General features: G+C 27.7%; 1 protein-coding gene across 1 annotated transcript in view; it reads left to right on the forward strand.

Annotated features, from left to right (window-relative positions):
- The window catches only part of LOC111612468 (valine--tRNA ligase-like), a 77,481-nt gene that overhangs the window by 8,403 nt on the left and 48,979 nt on the right, over positions 1-20,099 (forward strand). Inside the window, exons 6-14 of the mRNA XM_023353681.1 lie at positions 6,639-6,758; positions 8,387-8,495; positions 8,575-8,754; positions 9,374-9,498; positions 9,590-9,693; positions 9,814-9,895; positions 11,821-11,897; positions 14,878-14,968; positions 18,980-19,099. Coding sequence (XP_023209449.1) covers positions 6,639-6,758; positions 8,387-8,495; positions 8,575-8,754; positions 9,374-9,498; positions 9,590-9,693; positions 9,814-9,895; positions 11,821-11,897; positions 14,878-14,968; positions 18,980-19,099 — 1,008 coding nt within the window. The remainder of the gene's footprint in view (positions 1-6,638; positions 6,759-8,386; positions 8,496-8,574; positions 8,755-9,373; positions 9,499-9,589; positions 9,694-9,813; positions 9,896-11,820; positions 11,898-14,877; positions 14,969-18,979; positions 19,100-20,099) is intronic.

A 20,099-nucleotide genomic window follows, 5' to 3' on the forward strand; every position in this document is an offset into this window, starting at 1 on the left:
GTAGCCCATATATAAGGTCAGTTTGAGCAGGAAAATTGAAGGTGGCTAAGAAGAGATAGATATCGTCTGGCCAATGAAAAGTAGATTTGTCTCACTAATGATGATTTGTGATCGCTGGAAGTGCTACTGCGTCGTAAAGTGTTTTCCTGAACGATCTGATACGGGATACATTCATTGGCACTATTGATTCAGACACCATTTGTTGGACTATTAAGTTTAATAACTTGACTCGTGGGTACCTAAATGTTTAGTATTTTAATATTAATTTAATGCAAATGTATGCATACCCAATAATATTAAACAGAAAATCTTTTGTAACTAATATACAATGTTGCGGCTCGGTAAATACGTCGACACTGAAATGAAAATCAGTCTAGCATAGGGAAAATTGGGGAATTACACCGCGAAATGGTGAATTGCGCAGCGGAGTTATTGTGAATCGACATAAATTGAGCCAGCATAAACCGAGGGCTACTTGTATTGCACTCACTTTTTACTCACTTATTCTGTATTTCAACTCACTTTTCTCACTTTTTCAAAGGGGAAATGGCACTCCCAGGCCTGCAACTGCATTTCAGTCAAAATGATTGACAAAATCTTGCTGATTTTTTTATGAAAGGATTTCCATGCATAATTTTTGATGTTTTTACTTGCAAAAGCTCTCTGTAAAATGGATTCTGAAACTTCTCAATGCTACTAAACATGGAATTAGATGATTGCCTTCAAAGCCATTTTGGTATAGTTTCATGCCAATGCTACAGAGTTTATAGAATAATAAGTAACTACTGATAAAACATGGCTGCATCACTATGATCTAGAGATAAAGGAACAATCAAAGAAATGGTATCATAGAGGGTCTTTCCAGCCAAATAAGTTTTGTGTCCAGAAAAATTGTAGGTATTGAAGAACAAAGATGGGATCACTTTAGTACAGCACCTGCCAAAGGACCAGAGAAATCAATGTCATTTATTACTTGTTTCTATTGAATGAATTGCAAGAGATCTTGAAGGAAAAACAGCATAGAAAGCTGAGTTAAAGTGTACTTTTTCTGCAAGACTCAAAATAATAATTTCTGTCATACTCCATGGAAACTGCAAGGAGATATTTCTTTGTGCTGATATCTTTATAAAAATATGGCATGACAAAATAATAATTTCTACCCATCTCTACCCATACAGCCATCAAAACCTTACATCAAACCTTACAACCAAAAAAATCAAGGATTTGGGGTTTGGGTTGTTGCATCCTGACTATTCACTGAATCTTACTCGCTTGAATTATCATCTCTTTCCAAGTCGAATGAAGGGATGAAATTGGGACAGCAGAGGGCCACAGCTCCAATGGCTCTTTAGTTAGACAACCTAAGGAGTTCTTTTTGAAGGGATTAAAAAATTGGAGAAACTTGTAATAAATTTGTAGAGTTGAGAGGTGACTATATAGAATAAAATATGTTTAATTTATCAAAATTCTCTTTTCTACTAGAAAAATTTGCAAACTTTTCAATACTTCCATAATCTGTACTAGCAAATGATTTAATATCGTATGCTAAAATTTTTTGCTTGTGTGTTAGTTACAAGTCTTTGTTACATATTCTCCATAATTGTTTAGAAAATATCCAGCATCATGTTCCACCATTCAACTTCCAAAGCAATGTGACCAATTGAGCTTTATTTTAGGGCAAGCTATTTTTACAGAAACCTGGCAATCCAGTTTCAAGTTCATGTAGGATTTAAGTCAGGATTCTGGATGACCAGTCCAACTTTTTTTTAACTCCATCCTCAAATTAATCTATAAAAATTTGATTACTGAGATGAAGTTCATTGTCCTACTGGTAGATGTATAGACTTTTCCTAAAGTATTGCTACAATGTTGATATTGTATAATCATCTAAAGTCCAGCATTCATGATTTTGTCTAAATTGATTAATGGACCCAAGCTAAGACATGAATAATAGTCTCAAACAATTATGCCATTTCCACTAAACTTTTTTGCCAGAATAATATATGCTTTCTGCCAATTTCTGCCATGCTTACATTTTAAACATCATAGATCGATGCTTCTGACACCCAATAAATCAGCCTCTGGCTTTATTTGACATGATTAACATCTTGTGTATAGACAGCAGCATAAAAGAAGTAATTATACAGTGTTCTGTGCCATATGCTGAAGTGCACACTAGTTCTAATAGTCTTACATAGGGTTTTAGTGACTTGAGACAATGCTGAATTATGCACACAGTTCTTTGAAGAACTTTTCTACCATGTTCCATTAGCTTTGAAATTTATCAGGCTATTTCTTGGCAATGTTTGCTCTTATTTGCTTATCACATCAGAAACTATAAACCTAGAGATCTTTGATGCTGCTGAAATGTCATGTGTGAAGCTATTGCTAATGTAGTACAGTAGAGCCTCAATTATCCGACCCAATTGGGGACTGGGGTTGGTCGAATAATTGAAAAGTCGGATAACTGAAAAGTATGAAAAAATCCATTATTAGTGTAGTATATTATTATATCCCATGTAATTAGTATATTAGTATATCGCTATTAACCTACTTCGCGTTGAATTTTCATCGATGTTAAGCCTAACAAAAATTTTTTTAAATAATAATCGTCGCTATTGTATCATTAAAAATTATTTTTAAATTATTTTATTGCTCACGAAACAAACAATCAATCATAATTAGAAAGTCTCGTTTAAATACTGGCCTCCCTTCAATGGTCAAGCCATTGATGCCAGCTAAAACATGCAAAAATTAACAAAAATAATATCAAAGTAGCCAAGACATAGCCAAATATTGTAGCGCCACATCACTAGCGGACATTTGAAATTTGCCGACTAGGACGGTCGGTTAATCGGGGGTTGGATAATCGAGGCTCTACTGTATCCTCTTATCAATCCTCACTGAAACTACTTTAACTTTCTTCATTGAAGCATCTTGCATTCCCAATCATGGTAATCTCATCAGAGTTCTACAATTATATATATAGCAAGAATTATGATGTGTTCTTTGCATAGACTTTCATTCATACACTACAGAGAGAGAGATGTACCTGGATATTAGTTGTAAGACAGTTTATAGTGTACATTTCTGCTTATAATATTTCTTGGAAACAAAGAGAAGTTATAAGTTTTTGGCATTTTGTTAATGGATTAATTATATTATATTTCTTTTTAACTTTAAACACATCAGATTCCAGTTAGGATGTTAAGTAAGATCTGAACATACAGACATAACTGAAATGTGTTTCCATGTTCCATTGTCATGTTTATTATTTATTTTTCTTGTCAGATGGAAGGTTTTCCTACATACAAATCAATATTAACTACCATATTTACTTGCATATAGGATGAGGTGTAACTTTAAAGATCAAAATAAAGAAAATTAGAGTTATTAATACAATTGTAATTTTTATTTGTTTAATAACATTTAAAATATCAAATGAATGTAAATGCACACCTTGTCCTGCAAAAATTACTGACATTTTAAACTTTTTAAACTTAAAAAAAAATTTTGTAAAATTGACAACATAATTTGTTAACATAAAGCTGGACAATTGGGAAGCTTTTTTTTGCTGACTCTTAACAGTCAAATCCGTTTTCTGTTTATTACACTTATGAGTTTCTCTGAATTCTGATTTCTGAATCATCTGTTTTCACATGGGATTGGATTAAAACTTATATCTGGCTCCTGTATGATTTTGGAATTTCAGTCTGGATTTGATTTAATTCAAAAGCTTTGCTTTTCCTATTGCTATTCATTTTTACTCCTGACAATATACAAGAATGATTCAAATGACCCAGATAAAATACTTATGTTTTTAAATACAAGAGGGTAAGCATCAGGTAAAAAATGCAAATATATGGTTCACAAAAATTATTTGCAAAAATGCAAATAATCTTTTGCTTCCATGTATAGGACAATCTAGGAATTTGAAGCTGTGATAAATGTATAAAAACCTCGTCTTATATGCAAGTAAATATGGTATTGACAAATGATTTATTAGTGGAATGTTTTTCAGATCACTAAGTTAAAAAACTTTTTATAATATTTAAAAAGTTTTATTTTTATCAGAAAATGATATAACCAAAATAAAACAAAATATGTATATTGAAGCTTTAAATGAAAATTATAATAGAAGAATGTTTTTAATTTTATTTTATTAAACATAATTTTTATTACATATAAGAAATGGCCTTTTGAAGCAACACAATGAAAATAATCTTTATTTATTATTGGAAGATTTAATAAATTTTAAATATTTAAATTTTGAAATTAAAATTTTATCTACTATTGCTAAAAACAGTTTTTAGTCTGAAGTCAGTAGACTTGAATTAATGAAGTCAGTATTATTTAGACTTATTTAGAGTAAGTCTACTACTTCATTAATTGAGTTTATACATAGTATTTAAGCTGAAATAGTTTCAAGGAGCTAGAAAACATATTACATTTTAAGATGAAATAGTTCTGTCACAAACACTTTATTTATTTTTGAATACAGTAATAAAATTCTAAAGGACTTGAGATTACTGTATAAAACACAACAATAAAACAATCTCCTTGATAAAATTACACCATACAAAGGAAAATAAGATCCTTTTTTACTCTGATGTAAATTTTATGGAAAAATTAATGAGGAAAGAAGTTAAAAAAGGATGAAAACAAATAAACCAATAATGAGGATTAACTGTGGATGCCGTAAGAAGTTTACAACAGTTTTTAAAGAACTGAAAGTCTCAAAGTGAAAGGGTTTTGACAAGATGGATATTATGATTGTCTGTAAAAAGAATGATTATCTGGAGACAGTAAGTTTCTATATGGGAATAGCAAGGCAGAAATTATTTCTTGTTTATAAGAAGGGATTCTTATAGTTAGTTTGTCTGGAGATAAAAATCCAGTAAAATATTTATAAAATGTAATCGTCTCAAAATACTCAATACAATGAAGTAAGATGGACTTTGTCTAGATCTGACAACTTCTCCAGAATCAGTATAAAGTAAATTAGAAAGTTTGTTAGAAAAGATAAATTTTATCAAATTTAGCAGTAATCTTTTGTAAGAGACTAGAAGCTGCAGTAGACCAGATCAATGGTTAATTACTGACTGAAAATTAGAGAAAAAAAATAGCTCTGAGGATGGTACATGAAGAGTATGATAATATCTCCAAAGAATCCCTCTAGTTGTCAAGCTCTTGATTATGAAGAAAATTCTGGTTGATAAGTTAGATATTTAACAAAATCAAAACTCCAGAATTATTAATTCTGTCAACATATTTGATTGGGTGTTCATTAATAGTGAAGGTACTCAAAAGAGAATTCTGATTATACATGACAACATGACAACTGTTTTCTGTGAATTGATGGATGAATTGAAAGTTTCAAAGAAGCTGAAGTAAGTGCAAATAAATTTAACTGCATCACTTAGGAAACAAGTATTTATTAATTTTAGATCATCCACATATAATAAAACATGTAAATTAACAATAAGGTTATTAGTAATAAAATCAATAATAGGAAATAAGCTGTTGAGTAATATTGATAAATCACATATACAGGAGAAAATGGATAAAAGGAGATGCCACCTAGATAAATTGTAAATAAATGTAATAAAAAATAATTATTTATTCAAAGTTAACTCAGGATGGATGTCATAGTTATTCTGTAGGATGACCAACAGACATGAAGGTAACACAGAGTTGAAAGCTTGTTTAATATCAATATAAATGACTTAAAAACATTTCTTTAATATAATTTTTTTGAAATTTTTAAGAATAACAATTTGCTAGAACACTTTTAAATTTTTACTTATTTTTTTATATTTTCTGGAATACCAATAGACAGTTGTTTGAATAACAATTTGCAACTGTAATAAATTTATGCAAATAGAGCAGCATCTTGAAGTGGGTTCAGACTTGTTGCGTATCCTCATATCAATGTGGATAGATCTATTGCACCATTCCATATCAAAATGTTGATACAATGATATACAACAAACTTAAATTACAGTTTTTTCATGTCACATCAAAATAGCATATACAATATAGGGAAACCATTCTGGACCTGCACACATTTTTCCAGTCTAAGGGCTTCTCACTTCTACAATAGAGTACATAGGCTATACACCAAAAGTTCTTGTTTTTGATGCATGTTTATATGTAAGTTCATTAACAGATTTGATTCATTGTTAACATTTCTACTCACATAGATTTGTGACAACTGCAAATGCCACAATTTCTTTCTTTTAAGAGTATAATGAAGGTGCCACCATTAACTTCACAGATTATGGTCATTGCTGCTTGAAACTATGGGTTCAAAATAGAGCTTCATCTCATTCCTGAAATTTGATACAAGATACAGATACGAGAGGAAAATAAGCTGCATTGATATTCCACGGCAATATGATATAAGAGTATGCAATAAGTCTGGACTCATCTTTAGACTACAGTGTTGGTAACTCTTGCTCAGGTAAAAGGAAATATATAATTATATGGACAATATTGTCTTCATTGCTGAAAAATATTAATCTACTAAATATTTTTTTCTGGTTCCTTGAAACCATTTCAGCATTTTTCTGTGTAAGTACTGTATTTAAATTTTATTGAAATTTTCTAAAGAAAATATTTTAAAATTTTAATTTCAGAAAATGTGTAAAGCTGTAACAGAAGCATTTGTACGCTTACATGAAATAGGATTAATTTATCGAAGTAATAGACTTGTTAATTGGTCTTGTGCATTACGTTCTGCTATATCTGATATTGAGGTAAACATTTTAAATTTAATAATAATCTTATACAATTTAAATTTATATTTTATGCATAAAAATAAAATTAATCAAGATTCATGCAGAGAGTGCTCATTGTAAATCATGCCAATACATGTCATTTATTATATCTACATATTGATTACATTATCTACATTGAGAAAGATAATAAACTAAATTGAATTAATGACAAACATCAATTATATCTGATGATTAAAATGTCTGATTTTCATTGTCTTTTTGTTTTATTTGTCTTTTGTTTTTATTGTTTTATTCAATTTAGTTTATTATCTTTCTCAATGTAGATAATGTAATCAATATGTGTATATATATATATATATATATATAGTATAAGAACTAAAGAAAGATGATGATAATTTTAAATATTAAATGACTGTATATATATATATATACAGTCATTTACAAAAGTTTAAGACCACTAGCCATTTTCCAGTATTTTACATATTTCACCATTTGCATAGATTATTACCTCATCTCGTGTATTGATTGCATCAGATGCATTCTGCTGGTATAAATAAACAAGCACATGCAGTTTATCGGCAGTTGTTGACTCGATTTTGGTATAGACAGCACTGTACTTTAATTATTATAATGGGTAAGAAACATTCACTCACTATTGCAAAAAGGGCAGGAAAATAGTGACACTGCATAAAGTTGGTTTTTCTGAACGTCAAATAAGTTCTAGAGTAAACATTAGCAAGACAGCTGTTCATCAAGCTATCAGTAAGTTTAAAGTTCTGGAGAATTCACTGACTGAAAGAGGAGTGGTTGCCTGAAAATACCTCTCCATGTGATGGCCATGTGATAAGAAGAATTGTTGTATGATCACTAAGAAGCTCCTGCAATAAAATTCTATTAGATCTGGTTTTTCTATGTGTGGTCTTAAACTTTTGTAAACAACTGTATATATAATATATAATAATAATCTCATTAAACTGGTTAATAAAATAATAATAATAAAGCTAAATCTTGTAAACTAGCAAAACTTTTTATTTTACTAATGCTTTTGATCCAAATTGGGATCATCTTCATGTCTACTCAATAACAAAATGGAACATACATTTATAGCAGTTTTAATTATTCTATTTATTCTAAATGCATTTAAATGTATATTCTATTTCATTATTAAGTAAACCTAAAGCTTATCCATATTTAAAACAAAAGTACTAGTCAAATTAAATACAATTTTGCTAGTTTTAAAAGTTTGCACTTTAATTATACATTCCTCATTTTCTTTTGATGTGTATAAATTGATTAATGATATGGTTTTATTATTGTTTCTGCTTTTTATTGCTTTAGCTATGATCATATTTTAGTCCTACTGCTACTTGATCTTTGTCCTACTGAAATGTTTGATTAATAACAGTAATATAAATAAAATATTTCTCTTTTCCTCTTATCTTTTTATTTTTAATACTCATTTTCTAATTGCTTAAGTGTTGTCAAATCAATGCAAATTTTTAATATGAATAAGTCATTAAAAGATTTCTCAAAATTAAACAAATATTCTGTGCCAAAAATTATTTGTTTAATAACTTTTTAATTTATTTAGTTAAATTTAAATAATGCAATTATTTAACATTAATTAATCATTTTAATTTTTTTAGGTAGATAAATTGGAATTGTCTGGTAGAACATTATTAAGTGTGCCAGGAATGAAAGAAAAAGTAGAATTTGGTGTACTTATATCATTTGCTTATAAAATTGAAAATTCATGTATGATAGATAATTTTTATTGTGGTAATTTTAATAATTTTAAATTCTCTTTATTAAATTTTTATTATTATTATTACAGCAGAAGAAATAGTAGTAGCTACTACTAGAATTGAAACAATGTTAGGTGATACTGCTGTTGCTGTACATCCTGATGATCAAAGGTATAAACATCTCCATGGAAAATTTGTTATTCATCCATTCTGTAATCGACGAATGCCAATTGTCTGTGATAAATTTGTTGATCCAAATTTTGGCACAGGTAAATTTTATTTTGAAGAAAAGCATAGAATAATAATCAAAGAAACACAGATAATTCTCAGTTAGTGCAGTAAATGTTTGTTGAAAGTATACTATTAAGTGAAAGTACATTAAACAAAAGTTTATATCTCGTAAGAATATATGAATAATGGTCAGATGCATTCCTGAACTCCAGTCTACATATATAAGATTGCTTTGACTCTTATTATTTGTTTAAGTCATAAACTGAGATCCCATCTTATGGTTTGAGCATATCTTTGTGCAAGGGCTACTATATTGAAACCTCAGATTTCCTTTATGTGCTGAATCATTAACATCACCATACATTAAATAGTGGGTTAAATTAATTGACAATAATTATTCTAGAAGATCAAAGAAACTTTAAATAAATATTGAAGCTGATAATTCAAGAACAGTTGGGAAACTATAATACAAGGATGGTGTTAGGCTAGTTTCCATGTGGCATCTAGAAAGGCTTTTCATTGAATTGTATTATACTGAAAAAATTATGTACAGTACAAGAACTATACATAATTTGTAAATTATGTAAAAACTAAAATGCATTACTGAGGACTATCTGTATTATTAAATTTTTATAATAATATAATATTTATTTATAGGTGCTGTAAAGATTACCCCAGCTCATGACCATAATGATTATGAAGTAGGAAAAAGACATAATTTACCTTTTATTAATATACTTGATGATGGAGGAATTATCACAAACAACTGTGGACAATTTACAGTCAGTTCAACTAATTCAAAGATTTTAATTTTAGTTTTTTCAAATAAATTCCTGAATACTTCTTTTTGAAATTATATATTCTTAAATATAGGGGTTAAAGCGTTTTGAAGCAAGAAAAGCTGTGTTAAAAGCACTTGAAGATATTGGATTATATAGAGATTGCAAAGATAATCCTATGGTAGTACCCATTTGCAAGTATGTAAACAATTTTTATAATTCTTTTGAATAAGTTTTGAATATTGTATATTTAATATTTTTAGTGTTTTTTTATTTTTTATTATTATTATTATTTTATTTTTTTTTGTGTATTTTTAGTCGTTCAAAAGATATTGTAGAACCACTTTTGAAAGTTCAATGGTTTTTAAATTGTAATGATATGGCACAAAAGGCTGCTCAAGTAAGTAAATATAATTATGAAAATTTTAGAAAAATTTATTAAATATTTCCTACATTTAATTAATTATTTATTATATATGATGCTATAAAACTTTCTACATTTGCCTTTATATTTAACTTATATCTTCATTTTAGAGATAGAAAAAATTTCATAACTCAATTCAAGAAAAATAAATTTTTTGTATATTTAGTTTTAAGGATTTCTATTCTGAAATGATCATTTTGATATTTTCAGATTATATTTTACATTATTTTTAAACTCATATATATAAAGTCACATAAATTTCTATTGTAATTAATCATATCAAATACATAAATTTATGTGTGTTTTAGACTTTATAAAACACTTATAAAGTCTAAAACATATAACCATATCATATATATAAATTTATAATTTTAATAGAAATTTACACTTTACAACAGAATAAATTTTGTGTTAAATTTTCAGCAAACCTTCCTTCAGGTTTTGATGATTACTCAATTAGTAAAGACTCCTAAGAGTAAGATAAAAAAAAAAAAAGGAGTTACGAAAAAAATTTTGTTGAATATGATAAAGGCAATTAACTAAACAATTATTCACAATCATGCCAAACACTTAGGCTTAATTCCTGTACATAATTTTCAAACTGCAGCATGACAGGTCATAACTTGGCTGATGATAGCATTGCTAAACAATTGATGCACTGAATTTTAGCATTAGTTTAACTCTATGTGATGTGTATTACAGACAGTTATTGAAATTGAAGAAAGGTTAAATTGGATTTGAATATAAGTTGAGACTCGAGCAATTTTTTTTTCCAGACTATTATAACAGAGGGAAAGTATGGCAATCAAAAAATGATTTCCAAAATTTTAATTTTACATTTTTGTACTTGAGACCCTGAAATATTAAGAAATGCAAATAAAGTTGGTTTTTTTTTTTTTTTTTTTTTTTTGTATGTTAATGTGTGTGTATATGGGTGAGTGTTGGAATGATTTTGTTCAGCCATTTTGAAGGGTAATAACTCTTGTGCTTTTTATCAAAAATTTCTGAAATTTTGCAGTGAGATTTCTGTATTAGCAGATTGATGCTATTGAATTTTGGTGGTACAGGTCAAGGGGTGAGGAGATAGAGGGGATCTTGTGTCATATCTTGAGTGAGGTCAGACTTAATGAAGATTTTATTCGTTATTAGCATTTACAATGTTTTTATAAAACACATCTCTACTCTCAAAATTAAACTTTCGATCATTTTATAGTAATTCATAATATAAAAAGTTTTTAAAACAAAATAACAGATGGCACCATCTCAATTTAAAATTTTTTGCTGGGAAAGTTATGCAACTCATTGCTGGATTTCTTTTTCTATTTTAAAATTGGGAAGAAACATTGACTAATATTTAGGACAATGTGATATATTATTATATATAAATTTTACAATAGTTCAAGCATAGAAAGTCATTGTTGACTAATTTAGTTTATAGAATAATTTTGTGTAAAGTATGCTAATAAATTTATTATTTTTTGTATAAATTTGAAATTGTAAATATTTTTATCATCATACGTTGAGAAATTTTTGCAAAAAAAATTAAATGATTATTATGAAAAATGTAATTGATGTACAGTTCAGATGTGCTCAACAGAATAAATTACAAATTTATGACCACCTATGCATTTGTTGAGAGAAAATTTTTAATTACTAATGTTTTCAGCCTATTCCTATAAGACCATCATCAGGTTTCTTAAAACCATTTCTAGAAACCTGTAATTGATGTAATCTAGTGTTAGTTAAATATAGTAAGAGTGAAAATTATAATTTCCTTCTAGCAATTAATAATCAGTAAAACTAATATTGAAAATTATTATAATAAATTACTATATTATTTTCTCTGGAAGTGGTTATGACTTTGTATATGCAAAATTTTAACTTTTTATATTTTTATGTAGGCTGTCCGAAATGGATCTTTGAAAATTATCCCTGAAATGCATGAGAAAACATGGTATCATTGGCTAGAAAACATTAGGTTAGTATGGCAATTTATTTATAGAAGTTTTAAAAACCTGATTAGTTATGAACAAAAATTTGTGATAAAAAAATATACACTAATGAGCTTTTATGGTGTTTTTTTTTTTTTAAGAACTAATCAAGAAGAAAATAGTGAAATAGACATGCAAACATAACAACAAATTGATATTATATACCAAAAATACTAAAAATTTTTTAGGTTTAACCTCTTTGCTCAAATTACTTTTGGTCTAAAATAAACCAAAAAGCAATTTGAAAATTATTCTTTAGTTTTAAAATACTGTAATATAATTTATTCTCTACAAATAATTTTCTATAACTGAAATTGAATTGAACAGTTGTAAAGAACAATACAAAATACCAGGGTTGGACCATTAAAGATGATTAGGGTTTCCTGTTATCATAATTTCCTGTCTATAATCTGTGGATTAAGTGTTTATAAAATCCTTCCAATTTTAATGCCTTGGATTATAACTATGGTATATAATCTGTGACAATTTTTTATATCATCAAAAAAGTAAAATCATTTTACTTTTTGTTAAATTAAGAAGTCTTCTCAACATGATAAAACATGAAAGGTATCTTATTGTTATGGGCAAGGGTATATTCACTTCTACTAGCAGATGGAATATGATTGTTTACACGTCAATTAGCCATACAAAAATAACATCTCCAATCTATTCTTTGTTAAAATATGTTTTAAGCTTAGCTCTAGATATTTAACTTACATAGTCATACAGGTATGTTACAAGGATTACTCACTTCCTTTTAACCTCTCATATCTTGTCTATGTTCTTTGTACATCTTATCAGAATTATTTCACATCCTACAGCACATGCTATACTAACCTAATGTGTATATGTGTGGAGCCAAAAGAACTTTTAGCTCCTTTTTTTCTTTTTCAACTACATGTATATCTTCTTATGAGTCATGTTGGTTTAACTGTCGCTATCTCAGGACTGAAGAGGGGTGTTAAGCCCGAAATGCATATCTGTTCACACCAATAAAACAACCTTTTTCCTCTGAAAGTGTTCCTGTGTGATATGTTCTCAACGGCAACATTGTTCTAAGAAAATACTATTTCTATTGTTACTTTTTATTTATTTAATTTTTTAAAGTGATGTAATAATAAAATTCAATTTAATTCTATTATAAATTTGAGATTAGAATGATAATTCTATATCAAGCAACTCTGAAAAAAAAGGTTTGTTATCAGTTTTTGAGTCTAATATAGTTCAAATCTGAGTTGTAGTTAAACATGAATAAATTTATACATTATTGTTAAATAATATGCATTTATTATCCATTGCAGTATTAAAGTTATCATGTAATTGTTATACCATGCCATTACTAAGTACAATCAATTGTGTTGAACTTGAAAATGATATTTTTTAATATACCAGCTTCACGAGGTTGTAAATTAGTGATTTACTGCATTTCATAATTCTGGGTTTTAAATTTTTATTGTATTGTTTTAAAATGAATCATATAGTCTCTTTTCTAAATTTTGGAATACTTTTTCTTATTAAATGTTTTTACAAATTGCATTATCTCATTGCTGATGAGCCAATGAAGCAAATAAACAATTAAGCAAATTATCTAACCATCAGTCAAATTAATCAGGCAATATTATGCATAATATTGCTAGATTAATTTGGCTGATGGTTGGATGATTATTAATACATTGGGTTTGTAAGATGTTTATATATTGTGCAAATTAGATGACAAAAAATTTTTTTATCAATGAAAACTTGCTCTACAGATTATATGCTGCTACAGATAATGGGCAGGAAATTATAATAATTCTTTTCAAAAGAAAAGTAAATTTCTTTACTTTAAATTATAATTTTTATTTAAATTCAAAACACTTAAGTAATCAATAATTATTTGCATACAAATTTGAAATAATTAGAATGTTGAAAAACTTTATTATATATTAAATTATAACATTAATAGAAGATTGCAAATAATGATGAAATTATAATTAGTACAATAGAGTCCCACAAATTCCACTTAATGTGGACTGAGAAGGTGATGAGTTATAGAAAATGACTATGGAAAGCTATGATACTAGTCTAAATAGCTGAATTTTCATAAAAGTATTACATGTGCAGATTCATATACATATTAACTACATATCATTAGTAGCTTACTTACCATTAAATTTTAATTTAAAAAAATATTGGCTGTTTAATGGCTACTTTCAAGTTGATGTCATGATGTTTTACAGTGGCATCTTGGAAAGGAATTATATTCTTTGTTAACACACAGAATTGATGCTATTATCAAGTGTCACTAGTAAAGAACAATAACTTATTTTATCCTAGTGTTAAGTTATAGATGTAAGAATTAGATTACATTTATTATTTATTTATTTTTGACAACAAGATGATTTTATGGAATGTCACATTATTGAAGATCAAGTTTCTGGGACTACTGTATTTTCGTTTTATAAATTTTTTTTCATTTTTGACTCTTTCCACCATGTGAGAAATAAGAGGATCTTTTTCTCATACTCATTGTGAGTTCATCCAGGCCCACAATGGAGGTTGCTAGGTTCTGAAAAATTGGCCTGACACATCCACTTGTGAAAAATTCCTGAAAAGTTGCTCACCAGATTTAATCTCTGGTTTTCTGGAGTGATAGGCTGATGCTTAAAACATTCTTGGCCATCTAAGTTAATTAGTTTTTCAGGAACTAAAAGTTCACATAAATTACAGTTGGTTACATATCTTAGCTGTTATATATCAGATCATGACTGTTATCAATGAAAAATTATTAAATAATTTCTACATTGGAACATTTCTCTTATTGCTTAAAGTTTCAATTAAGTTCTGATTATTTAAAATTTATTTTTATGAAATACAGACATTTTACATATTGCTCTAATTTTATTACCTAATTATAATTAATGCAATTCTGTTATTAGATATGGGATCAGACTAATTGGTTTTGATTTGTGTTGCAATTATTTTTAGGGATTGGTGTATTTCTCGACAGTTATGGTGGGGTCATCGAATTCCAGCATACTTTGTAACAGTAGATGATCCCTTTATATCTCAAGGAACTGTAAGTATTAAAATAATTTTATCTTATTTTATATATTAAGTAANTCAATCATAATTAGAAAGTCTCGTTTAAATACTGGCCTCCCTTCAATGGTCAAGCCATTGATGCCAGCTAAAACATGCAAAAATTAACAAAAATAATATCAAAGTAGCCAAGACATAGCCAAATATTGTAGCGCCACATCACTAGCGGACATTTGAAATTTGCCGACTAGGACGGTCGGTTAATCGGGGGTTGGATAATCGAGGCTCTACTGTATCCTCTTATCAATCCTCACTGAAACTACTTTAACTTTCTTCATTGAAGCATCTTGCATTCCCAATCATGGTAATCTCATCAGAGTTCTACAATTATATATATAGCAAGAATTATGATGTGTTCTTTGCATAGACTTTCATTCATACACTACAGAGAGAGAGATGTACCTGGATATTAGTTGTAAGACAGTTTATAGTGTACATTTCTGCTTATAATATTTCTTGGAAACAAAGAGAAGTTATAAGTTTTTGGCATTTTGTTAATGGATTAATTATATTATATTTCTTTTTAACTTTAAACACATCAGATTCCAGTTAGGATGTTAAGTAAGATCTGAACATACAGACATAACTGAAATGTGTTTCCATGTTCCATTGTCATGTTTATTATTTATTTTTCTTGTCAGATGGAAGGTTTTCCTACATACAAATCAATATTAACTACCATATTTACTTGCATATAGGATGAGGTGTAACTTTAAAGATCAAAATAAAGAAAATTAGAGTTATTAATACAATTGTAATTTTTATTTGTTTAATAACATTTAAAATATCAAATGAATGTAAATGCACACCTTGTCCTGCAAAAATTACTGACATTTTAAACTTTTTAAACTTAAAAAAAAATTTTGTAAAATTGACAACATAATTTGTTAACATAAAGCTGGACAATTGGGAAGCTTTTTTTTGCTGACTCTTAACAGTCAAATCCGTTTTCTGTTTATTACACTTATGAGTTTCTCTGAATTCTGATTTCTGAATCATCTGTTTTCACATGGGATTGGATTAAAACTTATATCTGGCTCCTGTATGATTTTGGAATTTCAGTCTGGATTTGATTTAATTCAAAAGCTTTGCTTTTCCTATTGCTATTCATTTTTACTCCTGACAATATACAAGAATGATTCAAATGACCCAGATAAAATACTTATGTTTTTAAATACAAGAGGGTAAGCATCAGGTAAAAAATGCAAATATATGGTTCACAAAAATTATTTGCAAAAATGCAAATAATCTTTTGCTTCCATGTATAGGACAATCTAGGAATTTGAAGCTGTGATAAATGTATAAAAACCTCGTCTTATATGCAAGTAAATATGGTATTGACAAATGATTTATTAGTGGAATGTTTTTCAGATCACTAAGTTAAAAAACTTTTTATAATATTTAAAAAGTTTTATTTTTATCAGAAAATGATATAACCAAAATAAAACAAAATATGTATATTGAAGCTTTAAATGAAAATTATAATAGAAGAATGTTTTTAATTTTATTTTATTAAACATAATTTTTATTACATATAAGAAATGGCCTTTTGAAGCAACACAATGAAAATAATCTTTATTTATTATTGGAAGATTTAATAAATTTTAAATATTTAAATTTTGAAATTAAAATTTTATCTACTATTGCTAAAAACAGTTTTTAGTCTGAAGTCAGTAGACTTGAATTAATGAAGTCAGTATTATTTAGACTTATTTAGAGTAAGTCTACTACTTCATTAATTGAGTTTATACATAGTATTTAAGCTGAAATAGTTTCAAGGAGCTAGAAAACATATTACATTTTAAGATGAAATAGTTCTGTCACAAACACTTTATTTATTTTTGAATACAGTAATAAAATTCTAAAGGACTTGAGATTACTGTATAAAACACAACAATAAAACAATCTCCTTGATAAAATTACACCATACAAAGGAAAATAAGATCCTTTTTTACTCTGATGTAAATTTTATGGAAAAATTAATGAGGAAAGAAGTTAAAAAAGGATGAAAACAAATAAACCAATAATGAGGATTAACTGTGGATGCCGTAAGAAGTTTACAACAGTTTTTAAAGAACTGAAAGTCTCAAAGTGAAAGGGTTTTGACAAGATGGATATTATGATTGTCTGTAAAAAGAATGATTATCTGGAGACAGTAAGTTTCTATATGGGAATAGCAAGGCAGAAATTATTTCTTGTTTATAAGAAGGGATTCTTATAGTTAGTTTGTCTGGAGATAAAAATCCAGTAAAATATTTATAAAATGTAATCGTCTCAAAATACTCAATACAATGAAGTAAGATGGACTTTGTCTAGATCTGACAACTTCTCCAGAATCAGTATAAAGTAAATTAGAAAGTTTGTTAGAAAAGATAAATTTTATCAAATTTAGCAGTAATCTTTTGTAAGAGACTAGAAGCTGCAGTAGACCAGATCAATGGTTAATTACTGACTGAAAATTAGAGAAAAAAAATAGCTCTGAGGATGGTACATGAAGAGTATGATAATATCTCCAAAGAATCCCTCTAGTTGTCAAGCTCTTGATTATGAAGAAAATTCTGGTTGATAAGTTAGATATTTAACAAAATCAAAACTCCAGAATTATTAATTCTGTCAACATATTTGATTGGGTGTTCATTAATAGTGAAGGTACTCAAAAGAGAATTCTGATTATACATGACAACATGACAACTGTTTTCTGTGAATTGATGGATGAATTGAAAGTTTCAAAGAAGCTGAAGTAAGTGCAAATAAATTTAACTGCATCACTTAGGAAACAAGTATTTATTAATTTTAGATCATCCACATATAATAAAACATGTAAATTAACAATAAGGTTATTAGTAATAAAATCAATAATAGGAAATAAGCTGTTGAGTAATATTGATAAATCACATATACAGGAGAAAATGGATAAAAGGAGATGCCACCTAGATAAATTGTAAATAAATGTAATAAAAAATAATTATTTATTCAAAGTTAACTCAGGATGGATGTCATAGTTATTCTGTAGGATGACCAACAGACATGAAGGTAACACAGAGTTGAAAGCTTGTTTAATATCAATATAAATGACTTAAAAACATTTCTTTAATATAATTTTTTTGAAATTTTTAAGAATAACAATTTGCTAGAACACTTTTAAATTTTTACTTATTTTTTTATATTTTCTGGAATACCAATAGACAGTTGTTTGAATAACAATTTGCAACTGTAATAAATTTATGCAAATAGAGCAGCATCTTGAAGTGGGTTCAGACTTGTTGCGTATCCTCATATCAATGTGGATAGATCTATTGCACCATTCCATATCAAAATGTTGATACAATGATATACAACAAACTTAAATTACAGTTTTTTCATGTCACATCAAAATAGCATATACAATATAGGGAAACCATTCTGGACCTGCACACATTTTTCCAGTCTAAGGGCTTCTCACTTCTACAATAGAGTACATAGGCTATACACCAAAAGTTCTTGTTTTTGATGCATGTTTATATGTAAGTTCATTAACAGATTTGATTCATTGTTAACATTTCTACTCACATAGATTTGTGACAACTGCAAATGCCACAATTTCTTTCTTTTAAGAGTATAATGAAGGTGCCACCATTAACTTCACAGATTATGGTCATTGCTGCTTGAAACTATGGGTTCAAAATAGAGCTTCATCTCATTCCTGAAATTTGATACAAGATACAGATACGAGAGGAAAATAAGCTGCATTGATATTCCACGGCAATATGATATAAGAGTATGCAATAAGTCTGGACTCATCTTTAGACTACAGTGTTGGTAACTCTTGCTCAGGTAAAAGGAAATATATAATTATATGGACAATATTGTCTTCATTGCTGAAAAATATTAATCTACTAAATATTTTTTTCTGGTTCCTTGAAACCATTTCAGCATTTTTCTGTGTAAGTACTGTATTTAAATTTTATTGAAATTTTCTAAAGAAAATATTTTAAAATTTTAATTTCAGAAAATGTGTAAAGCTGTAACAGAAGCATTTGTACGCTTACATGAAATAGGATTAATTTATCGAAGTAATAGACTTGTTAATTGGTCTTGTGCATTACGTTCTGCTATATCTGATATTGAGGTAAACATTTTAAATTTAATAATAATCTTATACAATTTAAATTTATATTTTATGCATAAAAATAAAATTAATCAAGATTCATGCAGAGAGTGCTCATTGTAAATCATGCCAATACATGTCATTTATTATATCTACATATTGATTACATTATCTACATTGAGAAAGATAATAAACTAAATTGAATTAATGACAAACATCAATTATATCTGATGATTAAAATGTCTGATTTTCATTGTCTTTTTGTTTTATTTGTCTTTTGTTTTTATTGTTTTATTCAATTTAGTTTATTATCTTTCTCAATGTAGATAATGTAATCAATATGTAGATATAATAAATGACATGTATTGGCATGATTTACAATGAGCACTCTCTGCATGAATCTTGATTAATTTTATTTTTATGCATAAAATATAAATTTAAATTGTATAAGATTATTATTAAATTTAAAATGTTTACCTCAATATCAGATATAGCAGAACGTAATGCACAAGACCAATTAACAAGTCTATTACTTCGATAAATTAATCCTATTTCATGTAAGCGTACAAATGCTTCTGTTACAGCTTTACACATTTTCTGAAATTAAAATTTTAAAATATTTTCTTTAGAAAATTTCAATAAAATTTAAATACAGTACTTACACAGAAAAATGCTGAAATGGTTTCAAGGAACCAGAAAAAAATATTTAGTAGATTAATATTTTTCAGCAATGAAGACAATATTGTCCATATAATTATATATTTCCTTTTACCTGAGCAAGAGTTACCAACACTGTAGTCTAAAGATGAGTCCAGACTTATTGCATACTCTTATATCATATTGCCGTGGAATATCAATGCAGCTTATTTTCCTCTCGTATCTGTATCTTGTATCAAATTTCAGGAATGAGATGAAGCTCTATTTTGAACCCATAGTTTCAAGCAGCAATGACCATAATCTGTGAAGTTAATGGTGGCACCTTCATTATACTCTTAAAAGAAAGAAATTGTGGCATTTGCAG

Source organism: Centruroides sculpturatus, unplaced genomic scaffold (genome assembly GCF_000671375.1).
Source record: "Centruroides sculpturatus isolate CEXI.00-Female unplaced genomic scaffold, Cexi_2.0 scaffold1679, whole genome shotgun sequence".
In the NCBI taxonomy this organism is placed as follows: Eukaryota; Metazoa; Arthropoda; class Arachnida; order Scorpiones; family Buthidae; genus Centruroides; species Centruroides sculpturatus.